The 22,818-nt window shown below is 39.2% G+C and overlaps 1 protein-coding gene across 1 annotated transcript in view; it reads left to right on the top strand.

Annotated features, from left to right (window-relative positions):
* Positions 1-22,818, top strand: part of CCDC68 (coiled-coil domain containing 68) — a 47,104-nt gene that overhangs the window by 4,707 nt on the left and 19,579 nt on the right. The window contains exons 2-8 of the mRNA XM_043558885.1: positions 3,640-3,735; positions 6,917-7,047; positions 8,155-8,241; positions 11,989-12,129; positions 13,333-13,458; positions 15,189-15,317; positions 20,396-20,478. Coding sequence (XP_043414820.1) covers positions 6,931-7,047; positions 8,155-8,241; positions 11,989-12,129; positions 13,333-13,458; positions 15,189-15,317; positions 20,396-20,478 — 683 coding nt within the window. The 5' untranslated portion in view covers positions 3,640-3,735; positions 6,917-6,930. The remainder of the gene's footprint in view (positions 1-3,639; positions 3,736-6,916; positions 7,048-8,154; positions 8,242-11,988; positions 12,130-13,332; positions 13,459-15,188; positions 15,318-20,395; positions 20,479-22,818) is intronic.

Genomic DNA, 22,818 nt, shown 5'->3' with positions numbered 1-22,818 from the left:
GTTTGCTTGCCACTTTAGGTATTCTTTGGCAAGTAGAAGCATCACCTTCTTCTCTATCTTCAACTTTATGTGGCATTCTCCTGTGTACCCCTGTGTCCAAATTTTTATAAAAACACCAGTCATGATGGATGAAGGGCCCAGCCTACTCCAGTGTGACTTCGTTTAACTAATTACATCGGTAATAATCCTATTTCCTAATAAGGTTACATTCTCAGATACTGGGGGTCAAGACTCCAACATAGGAATGGGGAGGGAGCAAAATTCAGCTCCGTAACAGGGCCTTTGATGTGTTTATTGTATAATGGATAAGCCATTCTTATGTCATTAAATAGAGAAGTAGGTTTAGTTACATTATCCTGGGCGCCCATGGATGTGTTGGTTGATCACACAGATTACAATTAATGCTTATGAATTGCTTTATACATTGTAAACTATTCATTATATGTTAGCTTAATCAGGTGATGAATTATTGATGTGTTATTGAGAAAGAACCAATACCGTGGATTTGCCAGTCTTAAAATCCCAGAAGCAGATTTTCCTTTATAGCCCGCTCAGTCTGCAGACTGTTTGAAATATTACCTGGTTCTTCTTCTCTACTACTCAGATTGCTTATCAGCAGTCATTGTGGATAATGGATACATATTTTATTTACTCATTGGACAAACACATACAAATCATTTATTATGTGCTAGGTGCTGTTTTAAGTGCTTGGAAAATGTTAACTCACAAACAACCTCATATTGTTTATTATTTCTATCATTATTCATTATTAATTTTATCTGAATTTTACTGCTAAGGAACCCAAGGCGCAAAGAAGTTAAGAAACTGGCCCAAGGTCACACAGCTGCTGAGTGCCGAGTTGTAGAATGTTCTTTCTTCACAGAAAGCCTCGTAGAACAATTCAGCGTGTGACAGAACAAAGCAGAACTGCTTTGGTTCACGTGGAGGTGGCAAAGCCCTGTCTACTTAGCACCACTCCTTCCTCCTGGGAGCCCTGCTCGAAAAGCCCTGATCTAGAAACTAACACCTTTTGGCACGATGCCACTTGGAAGCTCTCTTCAATCCACTCTAGCATAAAACAAATAAAATTCTTTTCTCGCTTTAATTAACTGATTGTGTTTTATTTTGAAAATTTTATCTGCCTAATCTACTCCTGGCAGAAATCAAATGCTAAGATGGATTTTCCCCAGGATGGTAATGCCATATGGCAATTTGGACTTTGCTGGATTAAGCTCCCCTTGGACTTCTTTATATAAATCAAGGGCGCAAAAATTTCCTGAATCAAAGAGAGAACATTTGAATAGAGTTGGATATAAACTTTGCAACCAGATAAGCATGAACTGACCCCTCTGTTATAGGCTGCACGTCTTCTGTGGTTATTAATAATACAAAATAATAGGAGTGACCATATTAACCATTACTGTCCATTATGGATGGACAGTTGGTATGCCTTGTGCAACCAACAAATTGAAAAAAAAAAAAAAACCCTCAGAGGCACCTGGATGGCTCAGTCATTAAGCCACCGACACTTCAGTTCAGGTCATGATCTTGCAGTTCAGGAGTTCCAGACCCGCATCGGCTCTGTACTGACAGCTCAGAGCCTGGAGCCTGCTTCAGGTTCTGTGGCTCCCTCTCTCTCTGCCCCTCCCCTGCTCACACTCTGTCTCTCTCTCTCTCAAAAATAAATAAAACATTTAAAAAAAAATGCTCAGAGGGATGCCTGGGTGGCTCACTTGGTTAAGCAACTGACTCTTGATCTCTGCTCAGGTGATGATCTCATAGTTTGTGAGTTCGAGCCCCGTGTCAGGCTCTGTGCTGCTTGGAATTCTCTCTCCCTCTCTTTCTGCCCCTACTCCACTCGTGCTCTCACTCTCTCAAAATAAATAAATAAACTTTTAAAAAATTACAAAGGTAGGTGTTTTACCTCTATTTTACAGATACAGGTAAGTTGAGGCTAAAATTTTATGTAACTTGTTTAAGATAGCCCAACCAGTGAGTGGAGGAGATACGATAATTTGAGAAATATCAATGATTAAGGAGCAAAACTCCTTGATATTAAGAATAAAAGGCATGAGGGGCGCCTGGGTGGCTCAGTCTGTTGAGCGTCCAACTTCAGCTCAGGTCACGATCTCGCGGTCCGTGAGTTCGAGCCCCGCGTCGGGCTCTGGGCTGATGGCTCAGAGCCTGGAGCTGCTTCTGATTCTGTGTCTCCCTCTCTCTCTGCCCCTCCCCAGTTCATGCTCTGTCTTTCTCTGTCTCAAAAATAAATAAAACGTTAAAAAAATTAAAAAAAAAAAGAATAAAAGGCATGAAAGAGAGTGTATTTAGGATATATAACATGAGGCCCAATGTGATTTTCAAATTATGAAAGACTGTGAGAATCCATCAGAACCCTTTCTGAAGAGTGGTTAATTCCTGTTCTGAAATGCCCCTTATCATTTGTTAATGTACACAGTGTGTAATGCACTAAAAAGAAAAAAAGAATGCAAATCAATCAAATGGGACCATAGATCAAGGGGGACTGAACTGGAGAACAAAACAGAACTCAGACCCAACTGATTATTCTGCTTGCCTATATTTTCCCACAGATTGTGCTACACCCTAACCCAGGGGGCAGCAAACTTTTGCTGTAAAAGACCAGATCGTAAATATTTGAGACGTTGCTTGCCACATATTTTCCCTGTCAGAACCACTCGACTCCACTGTTGTAGGGCGAAAGCAAAAGCACAGACAATATGTAAATGAATGGCTGTGGTTATCGTAAACCTTCATTTGTGGACACGAAATCCTCACTTGATATAGTTTTCATGTGTCACAAAATGTTGTTCTTGCTTTGATTTTTGGGGTGTGTGTGTGTGTGTGTGTATGTGTGTGTGTTGGACCACTAAAAGCTGTAAGAACCATTGTTAGTTCCTAGGCTTTGCAAGTAGGTGGGAAGCCAGACTGGGCTCACGTGGTTTGCTGACCGTGCCCTTCTAGTTTATAGACACACTATTTATTGTCTCTGTAGATGTTGCTTTTATTTCAAGTTTCATTTAAATGCTGTTTTGGGACCAAGAACTTCCTCCCAGAAGAGATGTCAGAGGACTAAGTACCAGAGGCACCTCCACTCACAGACTGCAAACAAGACTTGCTGAATTGCAGCTGCCAAATCAACTTCAGGCAAAACAAATAGAAGCCATTGTGGCTAAGAGGATTTATGATAAAATGGAAAATTCCTGGCATACTCTGTCAATTTCATTGAAGATTAAAGGATAAACACAGGACTTTGAGTTATCCCAGAAGCTATCTGGTTTTAAAATGATGCTAGCAGGGGCGCCTGGGTGGCGCAGTCGGTTAAGCGTCCGACTTCAGCCAGGTCACGATCTCGCGGTCCGTGAGTTCGAGCCCCACGTCAGGCTCTGGGCTGATGGCTCAGAGCCTGGAGCCTGTTTCCGATTCTGTGTCTCCCTCTCTCTCTGCCCCTCTCCCGTTCATGCTCTGTCTCTCTCTGTCCCAAAAATAAATAAACGTTGAAAAAAAAAAAATTAAAAAAAAATAAATAAATAAAATGATGCTAGCAAAAAATATGAAAATTCTTCGTGTGCTTTAACAGCACAGGTCATTGATAAATTTTAAATATTTTTTTTTTCTCACTAGGGAAGCCAGGCTTAATGTGATGGAAACACTCTTGAACTTGGTGTCCAGAAGACAAAGGCTTGAGTTACAGCTCTGTTAGTTTTACTGTGACCTTGGGTAAGTTACCACCTACGGGAGTCTTGGCTTCCTTATCAGCAAGATGATATGAATAATCCTACCTCACAGGGCATTTCGTTTTACTTATTTTATTTTTTTTGTTCTTTACTATTTATTATGAAAACTTCAAACAGAAATAGACAGAGGAGTGTGCCCTTGCCTGCTTCAACAACTCCCTGCATTTTGCCAAACTTCTTTCATCTTTACCCCACCAGACATTTTTTCTCTACTAGAGCATTTTACAGCAATTGCAAATGTAATATTATTTTACCTGCAAATATTTCAGTCTCTATGACTAACAGAAAAGATCTTTCAAAAGATCTATCATAACTCTAATATCATACCTAGCAAAACTAGTGATTCTTTAACATCATCTATTATCCAGTCAGTGTTAAAATCCCCCCAGTCGTCTCAAAAATGACTTTATGTAACTGGTTTATTTGAATCAAGTGCCAAAGAAGATCCAGATATTGCATTTGGTCACATGTTTCTTAAGAGCCTTAATTTAGGGCAATTTTCCTTCTCTTTTCCCCAATCTTCCTTTATATAATTAATTTGTGGAAGGAACTAGTTATTTTCCTGTAAAATTTCACATAATTGGGATTTGGCCGATCGCAACCTTCACCCTTGTAGAGTCATTGAACATTTTCCTCTTATTCAGATACTCACTGTCCTTAGATATAGAGGCTTGATCAGATTCAAGTTCACTTTTTTTTAAATTTTTTTAACGTTTATTTATTTTTGAGACAGAGAGAGACAGAGCATGAATGGGGGAGGGGCAGAGAGAGAGGGAGACACAGAATCGGAAGCAGGCTCCAGGCTCTGAGCCATCAGCCCAGAGCCCGACGCGGGGCTCGAACTCATGGACCGCGAGATCCTGACCTGAGCTGAAGTTGGACGCTCAACAGACTGAGCCACCCAGGGGCCCCAAGTTCACTTTTTTTTTAAGCATACTTTGTGGGTGATGCTTTCTACTTATGATTGTACCACATCTAGAGGACAAAGTACCTGGTTGTCTCTTTCTACTTATGTTAAGATTGATTAGTGTGGTTCCCCAGGTTAATGCATTCTTCATCAACCTCTCACCTAATGATTTTAGGACTGGTTGATAGCTATTGTTTAGATCCATTACCTCCTAAGAGATTGCAAAATGTAGTCTTCTAATTCCATCAGTCCATTTGGATTTATTAGTAGAAATTCTTTTTTTTTTAAGTTTTTATTTATTTATTTTGAGAGAGAGGGAGAGAGAGAGAATCCCAAGCAGGCCCCACACCAGTAGCTCAGAGCCCAACACAGGGCTCGAACCCATGAACCGTGAGATCATGACCTGAGCCAAAACCAAGAGTCAGACGCTTAACCAACTGAGCCACACAGGGGCCCTTCAAAATTTTTTATATGTTCCAATCTTTTATTCATTCCTCTGTCAGCTTGATTTTTGTGTCTTATTTGAGTAGTATTTGATCACTTTCTGCCTTCTGGTGTAGCAAGATATCTCAAAATCACTTTGTATGTTTCTTGTCCAAAGTTTAACCATTCAAGAAGCTGTGGCTTCTTTTTGTAGAAAATGGTACTGGGAACACAGTCTGGGCACTGTGAGTATTAATTGCTTGTATTTCTAAATTTTGGAGTGTCCAAACCTGGAATATACATTTTTAAAGGAAGATAAATCATTATTTTATACACATAATTTCAGTTTGGATTGTAAGTTTTTTACAGAACATTTTTTGTTATAATTGTAGGGTTTTTTTCTCTTATGCTCAAAATCTTGGTTCCTAATGATGTTAAGACAATGGCTTTGTGGCTTTATTCTACATTATACATCTATGTGTACATGCACATATACTAGTTTCAAAATTGCAACTCCAATATGTCCACTAACAATATTATTAGTGAGTGTAGTTTAAGATTGTTTTGCAATTTTCTTTTTTTGAGATTGAGAAAGGAGGGGAGGGTCAGAGAGAGAGAGAGAAAGAGAGAGAGAGAGAATCCCAAGCAGGCTCCACACTGCCAGAACAGAGCCCAATGCAGGGCTTGAACTCATGAACCATGAGATCATGACCTGAGCTGAAACCAAGAGTCAGATGCCTAACTGACTGAGCCACCCAGGCACCCCAATTGTTTTGCGATTCTTTCTATTCTTAGGGCATAGCTCACCTGGGAGAAATAGTCCCTGGGTTTGTTTTAAAGTCACTTCAAATAATTCATGTGGATATGTCACCAACCTGATATACGGATATATTCATTTGTTTTATTTCTTATCTTGAAAGATTTCATCTTCTTTTTAATTTAGTTTTATTTTATAAATAGGTAGAATAATTACATTGTTCAATGTCAAAACTTAAATCACAGGTTTTCTCTTTCTATCCACCTCTCCCTTCTTTTAGAAATTATGATGCTATGTATCCTTTATATTTCCTTTTCTGAACCATGCTTTTTTATTGAATAATGCATCCTGGGGAATACTCCATTGCAGTAGCTAGTTTATTCAACCGGTCCTCTTTTCGTGGGTATTTGGGCTTTTCCCAATAATTTTCTATTATAAATAGTTCTCCCATAGATGACCTTTATAGCTATTGAGAGATAAATAAAGTATAATGTATATTGTATATAAGTGATATATACATAAATATATTTGTATATAAGTGACATATGTATGTATGTATATACACATATATCACTTATATACATATGTGTATATAGATGTATATATCATTAATATAGATATATGTGTATATATGTAAATATCACTTACATATATTTATACATGTACATATCACTTATATATGTGATATATACATATGATTTTGTTATAATATATGATTTTAGTTCTACAGTAATTTATTAAGCACTTACAATGTGCTAGAATATAAAGATGAATAAGATGTGGTCCCTACTCATGAGGTCATACAGTCCAATATGATGTAGAATTAAAAAAACAACACTTTACATTTTTCCTTCTCAGATAATTTGATTTTTACGCTTCTAATCAGTGAATGCTTCAGCTGGTATTGTTTTTATATTAATTCCTAGATTTATGGATATATACAGATATCAATAATTTATAATATTTTGTACTATATTTCATGACAGTGCGAATATAGAACTTCTTTTAGTTTATGAACCATATTATATCATATCACCAAAGAAGTTAGTTTTGTCTAACTGATTTATGTTTTCCTACAGTCAGAATTCACAATGACAACAGTAACCGTAACCACAGAGGTTCCCCCAAGGGGTAAAATAGAAGATAATTCTGCCTTGTATGAGTCCACATCAGCTCAGATTATTGAAGAGACTGAATATGTGAAAAAGGTATGCAGGTGCTGGAAATCATATCAGCATATGATTTTTTTAAAATGAAACCTAATTTGGATTGGTGGGCTTTGTTTCTCCCTCCATAGAACAGGTGAGGACACATTTGGCAAAGGACAATCTTGATAGTTGAAATTTCAGCACGTTTGGTAAACTTCTCTTGAGGATATGAACCTCTGCTACCACATGTGGAGTAAAATTGAATAATGGGCCAAAAGCGTTCAGAATACCTGTCAGCACTTAATTTGCCCCACACTATTCACCTCTGCACTTCCTACTGTTTTATATCATTTCTCAGCTGTTTCATGAGTGCTGATACTATGTTCCCAAGTAGATGTTTATGTGTCTTCCTGAGCCTCTGTCTCTCCCGACCTGGTTCCTTTTCACAGCTCAGGGTTGTTGTCCCCAATGACTACATGTTGGCATGTTACTTCATTAAAAATGTGAAATCTTATGAGAATCCAATGATAATGACTGACAAAACTATATATTTTTTATGAACTGTTTCTTAGAAGAGACGGAAAAATTTGGAAAGAGACAGTTTGTAACTTATTCAGATCAATTAATTCATCTTTGAGTGTCTTGCAATTCCATAGGTCAATAAGACATGGAACTTATATTTCATGCATAAATTTGTATGATCTTCTCTTAGTAATTATTCTGTAGTAATTACTAAATAGTAATTATTCTCTAGTAATTACTAGCTAGTAATTACTACAAAATAATTACTAAGCTGTAATTATTTTGTAGTGATTACTAAATAGTAATTGTTTTATAGTAATTACTAAACAGTAAATTAGTACTAAATTACTACATAGGAAAAATAGAACTAAATAGTATTAAATACTAATTACTATATAGTAATTATTTTATAGTATAATATTCAATTAGGCTATATTTTAGGTTTGACTGAGAAAGAATTATAAAGACCAAATGCTCATTTTCTGCAATCTAAACAATATTAGCCTAAATGCAAGTCAGGTTGGTGGTAGTTATTTTTGTCTTACTTTCTAGATAAATCAGGTATACTGTAGCTGGTATAAAGAAAAAAGTGTTTGGCATTAAATGCCTTTGAAAAAAAAATAGAATATTTTTTTTTTCTCCTAGATCCGAACTACTTTGGAAAAGATCCGAAATCAAATTTTTAAAGACGAAGTAGGACCTAACAGCACAAAGCACAAACTAGAAACAAAGGTAATGAATTTACTCACATGTACCACTTTATTCCTTCAGTAAATAAACATAAAACAGTATAAACTTAATTTAAATAACTTTTTTTTTTTTTCTTTTTTTTTTTTTTTTTTTTTTTTTTTAATTTTTTTTTTTTCAACGTTTATTTATTTTTGGGGGGACAGAGAGAGACAGAGCATGAACGGGGGAGGGGCAGGGAGAGAGGGAGACACAGAATCAGAAACAGGCTCCAGGCTCTGACCATCAGCCCAGAGCCCGACGCGGGGCTCGAACTCACGGACCGCGAGATCGTGACCTGGCTGAAGTCGGACGCTTAACCGACTGCGCCACCCAGGCGCCCCTTAAATAACTTTTTAAGATAATTATTAAATTATTCTTTGAAGCTTTGAATGTTGAGCGTTAAATATTTTGTCGGTATCTGAAGATGTTAATAGGCATTTGTATGAAATATTTAACCACAGATGTTATTAGTAGCCTCAGATTGCAATGATTGGACCTTTCTTGAATATTCTAAATGGGGCTTACTTGTCTAAAGTATATGAGGAGGTGTCAGCCCAGTCAGGATATATGGCAGCAACATTTCCAAAAAAACTGATAGAGGTACAAGCTTTTAGGTTCACCTCAGTCACACCAGTGGACACAGAGTTGACTCTATTAGGCCATTTGGTCGAGTGATTAGACAATTGATAAGCTTAAATGCACCCTCTCTCTTGTGGCTGGCTTTATATGCCTAACATTAAGCAATCTATATTAGCCTTGTTTGGATTATGCCAGGTTAGAGCTCATGTGAGCCAAGTGCACCTTGTCAATGTCAGTGTTGCTCACTATGTAGTATGGCCACAGAGAAAGCAGAACATAGGATATGAGGCATAAACATAGTTCCCTTCGTCATTCTCCACCTCCCAAACTAACACAACCAGCCCCAAATGTTTTCTTAAAATAAGTGCTCAGAATTGGAAAAAAAGGTTAATGTTTGTGAATGATGGGACAGATAAAAAATTCCATTTTGGTTATATTGAGTTGTTTATTAGACCACTAAGCGGAGGTTTCTATTGAGTATCTGATTCTGGGTTTCAAGGTAGAGGTCTGGGCTAGAAGGTCTAGGCCATAGGGCAGAGACTTTGGGAATAAGGATGGCATTTAAAGTTCTGACATTGGAGGAGATCACCAAGTATGTGAGTGTAGATAGGAATAACAGAAAATTTGACCACTGAGTTCCGAGATACCCAACACTTAAGAAGGAGAAAAGAAGGAGAAGCATCACATCAGGCTGGGAAAAGAAGTTAATGAATTAGAAGAAAAGACAGGAGAGGGTGGAGGCACTGAAGACAAGTGAAAAAAAGGTTTCAGAAAGTGGGGAGGGGCCACTATGTCAAATGGTGCCTATGAGCTAAGTAAATTTAGGCCTGAACCTTGACCATTGGATATAACAATGGGGAGGTTGTTGGTGACCTTGATAGGAGTAGTTTCTTAAGAATGGACATGAATTGTGTTGCCAATGGTCTGCCCTGGTCATGTCAAATCTCAGATGGTCAGCAGACAAGTACCAGCATCTAAGTAGCTGCTGCCCTGCCGCCCCCCCACCCCCTGCCCCTTGCAATATCTGAACAGTGTCCCTGTAGGAATTTAGCCATAATGATCTAGGGCTGTGTTGCTCTCAAGGTGGGGGCTGTAGTCCCAGCAGCAGCAGCAGTATCAGGAAGCTCCTTAGAAATTTTTTAAAATGTTTATTTAGTTTTGAGAGAGAGAGAAAGGGGGGGAGGAGGCAGAAAGAGAGGGAGACACAGAATCTGAAGCAGGCTCCAGACGCTGAGCTATCAGCACAGAGCCTGACATGGGGCTCGAACTCACGAACCATGAGATCATGACCTGAGCTTGGAACCTTAAGGGATCGAGCCACTCAGGTGCCCCTGGTGAGCTCCTTAGAAAGGCAGCATCTGGAGCTCCACCCCAGATCTCTTGAATTAGAATCTGCATTTTAACCAGATCTCTCACCAGGTGATTCATATGCACATTAAAGTTTGAGATGCACTGATCCATGACCTTTGTAGGAATCTACTGCTGCCCACAATCTACCTTCTACCAGAGTCTTCCCAGCAAGTATTCTTTAACAAAGTAAAAACCAAAATAACTCCTACTCTATATAGAGAGAGTAGGAGTATAGAGTAGGGTCTGGAATAGAAAAAAAACCATGACAGAATTATGGTGACCATATTTCCGTTTTGTATCTTTGTGTGTGTGTTTTAAAACACTATATTCTTTTTGTTGTTGTTGTTGATTTATTTATTTAGAGAGAGACAGAGATAGCATGAGTGGTGGGGTCGGGGGGAACAGAAAGAGAGGGAGACTGAGAATCCCAAGAAGGCTCCTCACTGTCAGCAGAGAGCCTGATGTGGGGCTTGAACTCATGAAACCATGGGATCATGACCTGAGCAGAACCCAAGAGTCACCCGACTGAGTCACTCAACCAACTGAGCCACCCAGGTACCCACCCCCTTCTTTTTTGTTTTTTTATTTCTGTTAATGTAGCCCATATTTTGTATTGGAAAGAATATTGGCTTTGTTAAACAAGCTTGGATTCTCATTCTGGTTCTGGTATTTATTTTAGGTATAACCTTGGACTTCTTAGTGAAACTCTCATCTGGACATAGTGGACGTAGTGCCTTCTAGCGTTTTAAGCATTCAGACAAAGGGGTATTTACAAAACATCTAGAAGATTACCTGGCACATGATAGATGCTTACTAAAAATAGAAGTTATTATTTTTTAATTATATAATTGTAGGCTATGGAGAATTGTATAATTCCTTAGTGCATCTTGAAATAATTTAGAAGAGCAGAAAGCATAGGATAGATACTCAAGAAGCTGTATCATGGGCTCTCCCACTTACTTACTATGTAAACTTGGGCTCAGTACCTCATTTTTCATATCTGCAACATTGATGTAATTGAGTTAGATGGTTTCATATTCCCTTTCCACTTCCACATGTCTTGATTCCAGATGAGATTTATTTTATGTTCCAAGTGTATTTTCAGTAGGCTAGAGTTTACTTGGAGTCACACAGGCAGTAACATTCAGTTCCGACATCTCTGGAAATGTACTATGTGGTGATTGCAGTAGGCATCATTGAACATTGAATATTATGTATTGTAACTCTTAAGTCTGATTGTGTTAGTTTGTAATACAATATAAGCAAAATGCGTTTATGTCTACAACTTAGATTAAAAAAGAAAAAAAAGACAACCGGCCTTGTAGATACCATTTAGCTCTTAAAAAATGACTTAATGGTATATTTAAAACAGTAGGAATGGGGTGCCTGGGTGGCTCAGTCAGTTGTCTGGCTCTTGATCTCACGGTTTGTGAGTTCAAGCCCCACATCGGGCTCTGCACTGACAGTGCAGGCTTGGGATTCTGCCCCTCCTTGCCTCTATCTGTCTGTCTGTCTGTCCGTCTCTCTCAAAATAAATAAATAAACTTTCAAAAAAGAATTTAAAACTGTAGGAAATATAAAAGGTATAAAAGATGTACGTCTACCTCCTTTTAATCTAAGAATCTAATCAAATTTGAGCAAATATAGAGGCCAACCACTTCAATTAGAATTCTTCATTGGTATTCGAAAGTCAAAGGATTTATTTTGTGCCAACCTGAATCTTTTTTTGGCGTATGGAATAGTGAGCGACAATTGTTGCTGTCAGAGTTTGTAGAGGAAAGAAATAGCGAGGTTTCTGATTTTCATGTTTATTCATTTCAGCGCTGCCCAAACATTCACAGCGGCTCTGGTTCTGAAATGGATCCCTCGTACTGCAGTTTGCATCTGCTCGTGGAAAGGATGAAAGGAAAAGACCTGAAGCTCTTAGAAATGAACAAAGAGAATGAAGTCTTGAAAATCAAGGTGTGGTTGCTGGGAGAAATTTCTAAATTTTTGTAGTGTTAGGCCTTTGAGACAGTAAGTTTCATGGATGTGTGAGAGCGGACAGACATCCTTATGTATCTGTAGATCCAGAAGTATGCTCAGCTAATGTAGAGAAACACTTTTCCATTTCATAAGTTAAATCCCATGGATTTATTTTGGAGACTGTTTTTACTATTGAAAATTAGATCTCACAAAAATCCAACGGGTGTAAAGTTCAGCCGTGCAAGATGAGTCCGTTCTAGAGACCTGCTGTACAATACTGTACTTGTAGTTAATATGGTGTCGTACCCTTAAATAGGTCTCATGTGAAGTGTTCGTACTAAATACATTTCTAAAGGCTTTCATGTTTAATAAATATTAATTAGGGCACTCAGAGTCAAAGGTCTATTTTACTTGATTAATCCATTGTTGAATGCTTTATTTATTTATTTATTTGCTTGTTTGTTTGTTTTGGTTTATTATGTATGCAGCCCTTGCAATGACGGTAAATCTTTGTGGCCATCCCTGTTTGTTTCTTTAAGTTAAATCCTTGAGAGATGCATGACACTTTAGCTTTATTGCCCTTCATACTTCCTTCTTGTCCCACTGCTATTTTAGGAAAATGCATATTTTAGTACTGTTGTGGGCATCGATGATAAAACGCCTGTAAATAAGTGTATGAGCTGATAAGGCACCGTGGAACTCTTGGAAGGGTGCAGTCTCTAAATGTGGGACATGGGCTGTGGAGCTTTGCTTTGGCCTGGCCAGTGCAAATCCTTCTGCATGACAGTTTCCCTAAATAGGCTGCTTCTGATTTTACATTTTCCTCTTACCAGATAATAGCGTCTTTACTCCTATCCATTGTCTAGGAGGGTGCAAATGGTACAGTTACAACCTTTTTTTTTAAGTTTATTTATTTATTTAGAGAGAGAGAGAGAGAGAGCATGTGTGAGCATGGGAGGGGCAGAGAGGGAGGAGAGAGAGAATCTAAGCAGGCTTCATGCTCAGTGTGGAGCCCAACTCAGGGCTCGATCTCATGACCCCGAGATCATGACCTGAACCGAAACCAAAAGTCGGATGCTTAACCGACTGAGTCACCCAGGCGCCCCCAGCCTTTCTGTTTTTCATTGCCTGCCAAACTGTTCTGCCTTTAACCCTTTTTATTGTAAATGTCAAAACATACACCGTGACCTCTTTTCCTAGCTGGAAGCTTCCAGAGAAGCAGGAGCGGCGGCTCTGAGAAACGTGGCACAGAGGTTATTTGAAATCTACCAAACACAGTCGGAAGAAGTTAGAAAGAAACATGAGGATGATAAACACTTCCTCAAGGTACTGAGTTAGCAGCTGGTTCACTGGAGAATTAACACCCCAGTGTGTGTGTGTGTGTGTGTGTGTGTGTGTGTGTGTGTGTTCATGCCTCTCTTTTTAGGGGGTTAGACATGAAGTAAGCAATGGCCTCATGACTTTGGCAAGCCTTGGGCAGGATGCCCATCTTCTGTGCTGGTCTCCCCGCACCCCTGCTTAGCCTGGCACCTGCATGTTGTTGAGCTGTTATGTTGCCACCCTTGCCCAGAGCCTTCTGGAACACAGGTGGGAGGAGGCTGTGCCACCCTGCCTGGAAATCAGGGCTGTGCCAGGTGACACTGGCCAGTGACTCCTCTCATGGTTCTGCTTTTGACTAACTAGATGACCTAGAAAGAGTCATTCTCCCTCTCTGCAGTTGGGTTTCCTTGTCTCCACAATGAACGAGTTGGGCTAGATCAATGGTTTCAAAATGGTTTTGACCCTAGAATACATTCTTCAAATTAAAAAAAAACAAACAAAAAATGTATGTATGTGTACATTTATATTTTAAAATACATATTTCATATTTTTTAAAAGAATTTTAATGTTTATTTTGACAGAGAGAGAGAGCACATGTGAGTGGGGAGGGACAGAGAGAGGATCTCAAGCAGGTTCCACACTGTCAGCATAGATCCCGATGTGGGGCTTGAACTAACAAAACATGAGATCATGACCTCAACCGAAGTTGGACGCTTAACCAACTGAGCCACCCAGGCACCACTACATATTTCATATTTTAATATAGAGCTTATATAAATTAAAATATTTTAAAAGCATACATAGGTATATGTGTATATATGTGTGTATATATATCATAGACCCCCCCCCACACACACACACACATGCATACTTTTATATGTGTTTGTTTTTAAATCTGAAGTATATATTCTAGGACCAATGAGCTTTTATGTGAAGAATGTATTCTAGGACTGGAAAAGGAATAAACAGTGACTCTGTGTGTGTGTGTGTGTGTGTGTGTGTGTGTGTGTGTGTGTGCATGTATATAGGAGTCAGCTGAGACACTGGCAAGTGAGCCAGATGAAGCTTTCACATCTATGATCTCTACCATAACCCCTGCTGTCAGCCTGGGGAATAACCCCCAACACAGTGGGGAATCACTGTTCTGCTTTTATGACACTTTCTGATTAAAAATAAAACATTTTTTACTTGAACATACATGATTTTTTTAAGTTTACTTATTTATTTTGAGAGAGAGCATGAGCAGGAGACAGGCAGAGAGGGGGGAGAGAGAGAGAATTCCAAGCAGGCTCTGCATTGCCCGACACAGAGCCCGACACAGGGCTCGAACCCACGAACTAGGAGATCATGACCTGAGCCAAAAAACCAAGAGTCGGACGCTCAACTGACTGAGCCACCCAGATGCCCCTGTAAGATTTATTTTTGCTGTAGATAAGTTTCATTGAGGAAAAGTCAAAAATTTCGCTTTTCTTACATTAGTATCTCTCTTTCTTATACCAGTTCTGGTAGCATGCTTTATGGTAACAAATGTAAACATTCTAGTATATTATTAAGTCTACGTTGGTTTAGTGTTGTTGTAGCCCATCAGGTTTATTTGGAAGGAAAACACTAAATTCAAAACAGTAATTTGAATCATGTGTGAATTATTAAATTTGGGGGGCTACTCAAAATTATACATGGAGATAATATCTGTATAAATAAAAACAATCATTTGACAGTTGTTTTTCTGACCAAAGGTTAACAAACTTGAAAAGGAACAACAATTGAAACAGCATGTTGAAAATCTGAATCAAGTTGCTGAAAAGCTTGAAGAAAAATATAATCGAATCACAGAGTTGGAGAACCTTGTACAGAGGATGGAAAAGGTAACCCCATGGAGAATTGAAGGGATTCTTCCTGACAGGGCTGGGGAGAGAATGTAAGACAATAACACCAAAATAAGTAAGACATAGGTGAAAGTACGCTTTGCCACTACTGAGACTTTGGAAAGTACCCAATAATGTTGGTTTTTCCCCTTACACACTTAATATGGTCTGTACTGTGATGGATTGACCTCTACAGATACTGCTCATATCACTGTTACTTTCTCTTTTGAGTGTATGTATGGCTTAGACAGGGGAAGCAGGCAAGGCTGTGAATGGGAGCAATGGAAATGATCGCAAAGTCCGCCTATTCCTAGTAATAATACAGTGGATCGCTGTAGTCTAATTCTATGTATTAGACTCAGTGAAGTATCCATTTTTTGGCCATCTGAGTTCACTTTAGGATTGTAAAATTCTATGGCTGTATTAGGACAGATAGAATTCACATTAAGAAAAGACATTCTGGGGCTCCTGACTGGCTCAGCCGGTTAAGCATCTGACTTCCACTGAGGTTGTGATCTCGCGGGTTCGGTTCGTGAGTTCTAGCTCCACATCTTGGTCTCTGCTAAGGCAGAGCCCACTTCAGATCCTCTGTCTCCCTCTCTGCTGTCTCTCTCCCATGCTCCCTCTCTCTCTCAAAAAAAGAAAAGACATTCTGCAGAGATTGAAACTTCCTAAAGACAACTTAGGGAAGAGTAGTGACAGAACAAAAATTATTAAAAATTTTATGCAGTATGCCTGTGAGTGGCTGGCACTCTAAATATATACAAAAGGTGAGCACATAAACTTAATTATGCATTCCTTAGAATTTAAAATACAAACCAAGGAGTACTGGGTTTTTAGTAGCAAAACAAACCAATAGAAAATAGTGCTCTCTGAAACTGAATTTGGGGTAGATAAGAATATAGGTTTTGGGGGCGCCTGGATGGCTCAGTTGGTAGGGCGTGCAACTCTTGATCTCGAGGTTGTAAGTTCGATCCCCACACCAGGTATAGAGATTATTTAAAAATAAAATCTCAAAAAAAAAAAAAAAAAAAAAGAATATAGACTTTGACTTCTGGTAAATATTGCCCAATGAAGTTTTATATTTATTATAATGATTCCCTGGTTTGCCTCTTCTCTTCTCAGCCTTGTTCTGTTTTATGTCTGCTTGAGTTGATGTCACTTTTGAAATGTCACTTCAAAAGAATCACATTTCGATATTCAGGTGTCTGGCCAAAGGAAATTTGATTAATTTTTCTACGTATTTCCCAAGAATTTAATTTATAACACTGAGTTTGGTTGAACTTGTGAGTTCCTGTGAGGCAATCACAAAAAATTGAATAAATCCAAATTTAACTGAATCTGGCAATACTAATACGCAGGTCATCTGTGTTGTGGGGTGGGTTACGGAATGTTTTACCGTAGCCGGATACATTGGGCTAGAATGGCCTCAAGCAGCTGGTTTGCAGGCAGTGTGACAGTTTATAGTTACGGTATTTTGAACAAACTAACATTTGGATGAATACTTTGTAGCGTTAGAATATTTATCCTGCAATAAATAGCTCAGCAAACTAATCACAAAGAATGTTTGCACTTAGGAAAGGAAGACAATTCTGGAATGCAAACAGAGCTGATTAACCAGCTTTCATTTAAATTTGGACTTGTGATCACCTCATACCCAGTAACCCTGGGTCAGGTGTAGTGGCCAGCTGTCAGTCTCAGAAAATTAACAAAAGAACAGCAGAATATAATTCCATAAAACCCCGTGAAATCTATACTGGATGTGAGTTCATCTCAGAATTCTGGGTTATATTCACTTGACTGTTTATTCAGCAAACATATGAAGACTTAACATGTAACAGTCAGAGCTTGAGGCTGGATATCTATTTGTGAATGAACCAGACATAGTCTCTTTGTAGAGATTGCAGTGTAGTACATTTGCGTTGTGTGGGACTCAAGGAACTTCCCACATCTCTCTTCATTCATTCTCCTAGGGGTCCCCAGGGAGGCAGACACCCCTATTGAAGGTAGGGGAATGTACTCCAGAATAAAGTTGATCAGCTTAGATACTGGCAGGCATTTTTGAGAACTGATAGTCTAGCATTTATCTTGATATCGAACCATAATGGTGGTCTGTCTCTAGGTGCTCTGTGACAGAGTAAGTGGACAGGATGCCCATGGTTCATGGTCATGCAGTAGCCTTCTAGAATATTCTAGTTCAGTGATTTCCTAGAGTGGAGCCTATTGGAATCTCAGAGAGGTAGAGATAGTTGGGGATGGAGCAGAAGGGCAATATGCAGGAGTTTTTAAAAAATATTTTTAGTTTCAAGGCATGTTATATTTGTAAAACAAACAAGCGAATAAATAAAACTATAAGAAACAAAGCTTGGCACCATATTCTTGATTTAAGGTTACTGAGAAAACAGACTGTGATGAAGAGTTCCTCGGGGGGGGGGGTGCGTATCAGAATGAGAGGAGACGGAACTCTAGACTTTTGTGTTAATAGGGAAAAGACATGAGTTCGAAAAGAAAAAGGAAATGAAAATTAAAAATGAACACCCCCAACAAAGGTTGATAAATATTGCCCTGGTAGTGGGTGGCCCCTGGAGAAGGATTCATTTTCTACTCACTTGAACAAGCCACTGCTCCAGTAAGTAGCCATTAGTGGTATGAGGGCTGGTAATGAACACATTACTTAAAACCTTCACCATCTGCCCCACTTTAATCAGGAATGCAGTGAGAATGAATTCCATAAACATAGTGATAAGCCAGCAAAAACGCCCAATAAGAACATTTTAATATGGCATATGTTCCTTTTGCTAGCAGTGCAATTCTGTTGCATCATATTTGTTTTCCAGTGTCATTGATTTAGCTCTATTAGAATTTTAGAGCTCAGAGGTGCTTTTGAGACCACCTAGTTCCTCATCACCATTTTATAAACGAGGACAGTGGGAGCAAGGAACGATTTCCACTGTCCTCCAGTTACCAGTTCAAAATGCTTTCCATTATGCCCCCGTCTTCTCTGGCGTCAGATAAAAATGATATACGCGGTTCCTAAATCATTTAGATGTTAACATATGGCAATTATTTAAATTGGTGTCTACTCCACTTTGATCAATAGGACGAGGGAACTCTTGAGCTCCCAAGAGGTACCGTTTTTTTGAGAAGAGTGGATTGTCCACTGGGTGGCGCTGTGAACTCCTTTCCTTTTCCAGAGGACACTGAGAAAAAGTGCTAGCCAGTATGGTATGATTTTCTGTGTTGTTAGAGAGGAAGCATCAAGAGCCCAAACTACATGTTGCAGCATTGGCCACTGCAGAACATTTAGTTGTCCAGTTGTCTTGTCTGCTTGAACTCTGGTTATGAAGATCCATTGAGAGTTAAGTCCTTTAGGATGTTTGTGAAACACCATTTTCCTCCCTACAAAATCAAAATATATTATCAGTGATGTGTTTCTTTAATGATCCAAGTATCCCAATAAGATTGTGAGGCATATTTGTGATCCCTCAAAAATAATTTGAACACAACTAGGTGACACAAGGGAAATTTCCATATGTGGCAGGAATGCTACAGGAAAAATCCAAAAAAGTTAATGCAAATTTTAAAAATAATAGCACATAAGATATTAAGTGTTTTGCACCTTCAAATTATAAACTGAGGTCATAGTATATGTCCGAGAAGCATGTGGACTTTTCACATATAATATCTCCGATTATCTCAACATTTCAATATAGGTAGTATTATCCCAATTTCAGGGAAGTTCGAAGAGTCATGACTGAAAAAAAAAAGAAACATGACTCAAACAAATATAAAATGAATATGTCAGATGTTTTACTCAACTTATTCATTAATAAGGAACCAATAAGATGGTAAAGCTGGTTTAAAAGATTTTGAGAAACTGGCTATTAAAAGGCATTTTGAAAAAAGGAATATAGAATCGGATTACTAGGTTAGATACAAGGCTGGTTAATATGCTTTGAGGCAATTAAACCATAACCTGTGGGCTTATCTTTTCTACCAGGCAGAAATCTAGAAATGAACATGCGACTTTGCACAGAGTCGGGGCTCTAACCGAATCATAAACGATGAAGTCATAAATGCAGGGAAATTCTCCATGAGAATTGGGTCAGGTTATTAAACAATGACCCAATGTGACATTAAAATCATATATTGTTTTGATTTCCAAGTTTTGGCTAACTTTTCCTAACAGAGATCAGGCCCAGAAAGGTTAAAGCCTTGGCAAAAATTACATAGTCACAGTGTAACTAGGTCAGTCTGTGTCCAACAAGATACTTGCATTTTTGCTCTACAACATTGCCTTGTATTTTACCCGTGTAAATATTGCAGCCGGGATGGTTTTAAACAGCATTGTAAAGTGTCAACCAATCTCTTACCGTTCAATATAAAAAAGAACACAACCGTCCCAGTTTGATTTCTCATGGACTTGTTATATTCCTTTTGAGTGGAAAGAGTTTGGTTTAATAATAGCATTAAGGTATTTCTTTACATTTTTCTTTCTCAATGTCAACATTTCTCTTATATTCTAACTAGAAAGTGACTTTATCGCTTGTGGCCTTGATCCTTCACTATAAATTCATTTGCTACTTTTCTACCTTCTGACAGATGCCCTGTGAGCAGGTAGGGCTATGAAGATAAGGTCAGTAGTGTCCTTGGATACCAACCACTCAGTCTCATGTAGGAGAAACAGGTGGAACAGAGGGAGAGCCAATGCCAAGAGAGAGACGAGCTGGCAGTTTGCACTCGGGATCGGCTGGAGGGGGGCAGGAGTTTGACTGGGCTGGGTACACTTCGATTATGGACTGGAAGAGAAGCAAAAAGTCTCCAGGCAAGTGAGGAGTGTAAAGACAACCTGTCTTGACCTGTCACCGAGCTACTTGGAAACCACACAGGAAAATGTCTGGCCAGGTCTCCCTGGGGTGGGTTGTAACAGTTGAAATTGACTCTGTAGCTCAAAACATATTTCTAATAGTATAAGAAACATCTTTTGTGAACAGTTTGCAAGAATGACTTAGCAAACACACACACACACACACACACACACACAGAGAGAAATAAAATTGTATCTTATTTTCTCCTAGGAAAAGAGAACACTGCTAGAAAAAAAACTGTCTTTGGAAAACAAGCTGCTGCAACTCCAATCCAACGCTACATATGCTAAAAGGTTTGCAGATCTGCCTCCTATTAAAGCAGTTCCTGATCCCTTTCCTCTCTGCTGGTCCACTGGCCAGTGGACAGAAGGCTCCCACCTTCTAAGGAGACAGGAAGACTGAAAGTGCAGGATGAAGGGAGATTGCTTAATATTAACAGCCACATGCCCCCCTCCCTACACGCCCCCCCCCCCCCCCCCCCGGGGAATCAGCAGCAGGGAGACTGGTGCAGGGTTAATCCTTCTGAAGAATGAAAGAGCCTGTTCCCTCCCTGTTTACCCTGGGTGCTAAAGAGGCTGCTGTTGAGGCCTTCATTCCCCCTGATGCTTCTGATTTTGTCAGTGGGTCTCTGCTATAGCCAGCATCAAGTAGGCTAGCCTACAAGTGGAATTGTAAGACTCTTTTGTGGTGCTCCCCAGCTTTGTAGAGAATGAAGGAACTACTCTGAAGGTATTCTCAGTTCTTTGGACTGACTTACAAATACTCATAATTCACAAGCTGTTACAGGGTACAGCCCTTAGTATGGGGGTGACGTGGAGCATGGATATCACCCAGCTGCTGCATTATTTCACTGCTGTTAAAAAAATCCTCTGGAACCTCATGTATGTGATAACTGATTACCTATAAAATTTCCTCACACTTTTTCCCTCCCCTCCCCAACCCTTCCCTCCCCTCCTCTCCCCTCCCTCCCCTCCCCTCCCCTCCCTCCCCTCACCTCCCTCCCCTCCCTCCCCTCCCTTCCCTTCTAATTCTAATCCTGCCACTGTCGTTATATGTTCTAATATAAGGTTCAAAGTCAAGTCTATTTCAAGGTCTTATTTCACCCATCTGGAACTGTTGCTTCTTAGGATATCAGGAATTTTTATGAACCTCAGAATGTACAAAGTTTTATTCTCATTTATTCAATAATATATACTCAAAGATCTCTCTCTTTCTCTTGGTCTTTGGTTTATTGTTGTTTTTTTTCTCTTTCTCTTTCCTTTCCAATTAACTGTCTTTCTCTTCTCATCTTTCATAAACTTCTGCCTTCTGTCTGGCTCATATCCATGTATTGGACCACATATGCCGAAGTCCAGATCTGGGCTGACCCTGGCAATTGCACATACGTATTCAGAACATACTGAAATACTACTAATATTAATTTACACATATTCTTTGTGTACAGGCATAGAGCCCCAGCAGGGGACTTTCTAAGAGAGTGAAGTACAGCACTGTGCATCTCGTAGAGAATGAAGGAAATACTGTGGAAGACATCCGTAGGTCTTCAGAATTACGTATACTCATAATTCTAAGTAAATCTGTGGAGTATCTTTTTTTTTTTTCTGCGAGAGTTTTTCCGTGTAGCAGGACTGCTGGCTGGTACTGTGTGCTTTCCATTAAGAGTTCAGACAACCTGAGTTTGATATTTTTTCTTTAAAGATGATTTTTATTGACAATAGGGTTTTTGTCAGCCTTTGAGCCCGAAGTGTAGCCATTTTGAAAACCAAACTGAGCTATTCTTTCTGTTCTATTATATATGAGCAGTTGTTATAAGGAATTCTCAGGAAGCTCTTAGGGAGGTTTTAGAAATATCTTGAGGGAAATGGATGTTTTGTGTTTCTAGAGAGGTGTTTGAACATCCAAGCTTATGCAATTTTCATAGAGTGTAGGCATCACAAATATTTATCTTCCTTATTACTTTGTCTGTGTGTAGAGGTATTCACTCTGCTAAATGACAAGAAAGTGAAATCAGTAGGTGTCAGATGCTTTTGGTTAAAGCAATAGAGACTTGGTTAAGCTACCACAAATAAGAGGATTTCTGTTAGGTGAAGATTGGATAGATATGGCCATAAAGAAGATGCATCTCTTGGGAAGACAGGAGGACCACACATCAGCACCAACTCCGTTTTTAAAAACCAGATTATTTTGTTGCTCCTATTCAGTCATGGGTGTTCTACAGTTTCATTCTTCCTCGCTCTTTGTTTTTCCTGTATGATTTATTAACTTTTCTCAGTGGTTTTCTCCAGCTGGCTTATATTCTCTGTAGTTTCCTTTCACATTGCAGAGGAAAGAGTCTGCCAGCCTAATACTACTTCCTGCTGGGCAGATTGCTCATGTTAACCATCCCCTGTGTTGTCATCTAACCAATGGCTTTTTAAAAAAATTTTTTTACATTTATCTATTTTTGAGAAACAGAGTGAGACAAAGCGTGAGCAGGGGAGGGGCAGAGAGAGAAGGAGACACAGAATCTGAAGCAGGCTCCAGGCTCTGAGCAAGTAGTCAGCACAGAGCCCGATGCAGGGCTTGAACCCACAAACTGTGAGATCATGACCTGAGCGGAAGTCGGAAGCTCAACCAACTGAGCCACCCAGGTG

This window comes from Prionailurus bengalensis, chromosome D3, assembly GCF_016509475.1.
Source record: "Prionailurus bengalensis isolate Pbe53 chromosome D3, Fcat_Pben_1.1_paternal_pri, whole genome shotgun sequence".
Lineage (NCBI taxonomy): Eukaryota > Metazoa > Chordata > Mammalia > Carnivora > Felidae > Prionailurus > Prionailurus bengalensis.
This window is presented reverse-complemented; position numbering and strand designations above follow the sequence as displayed.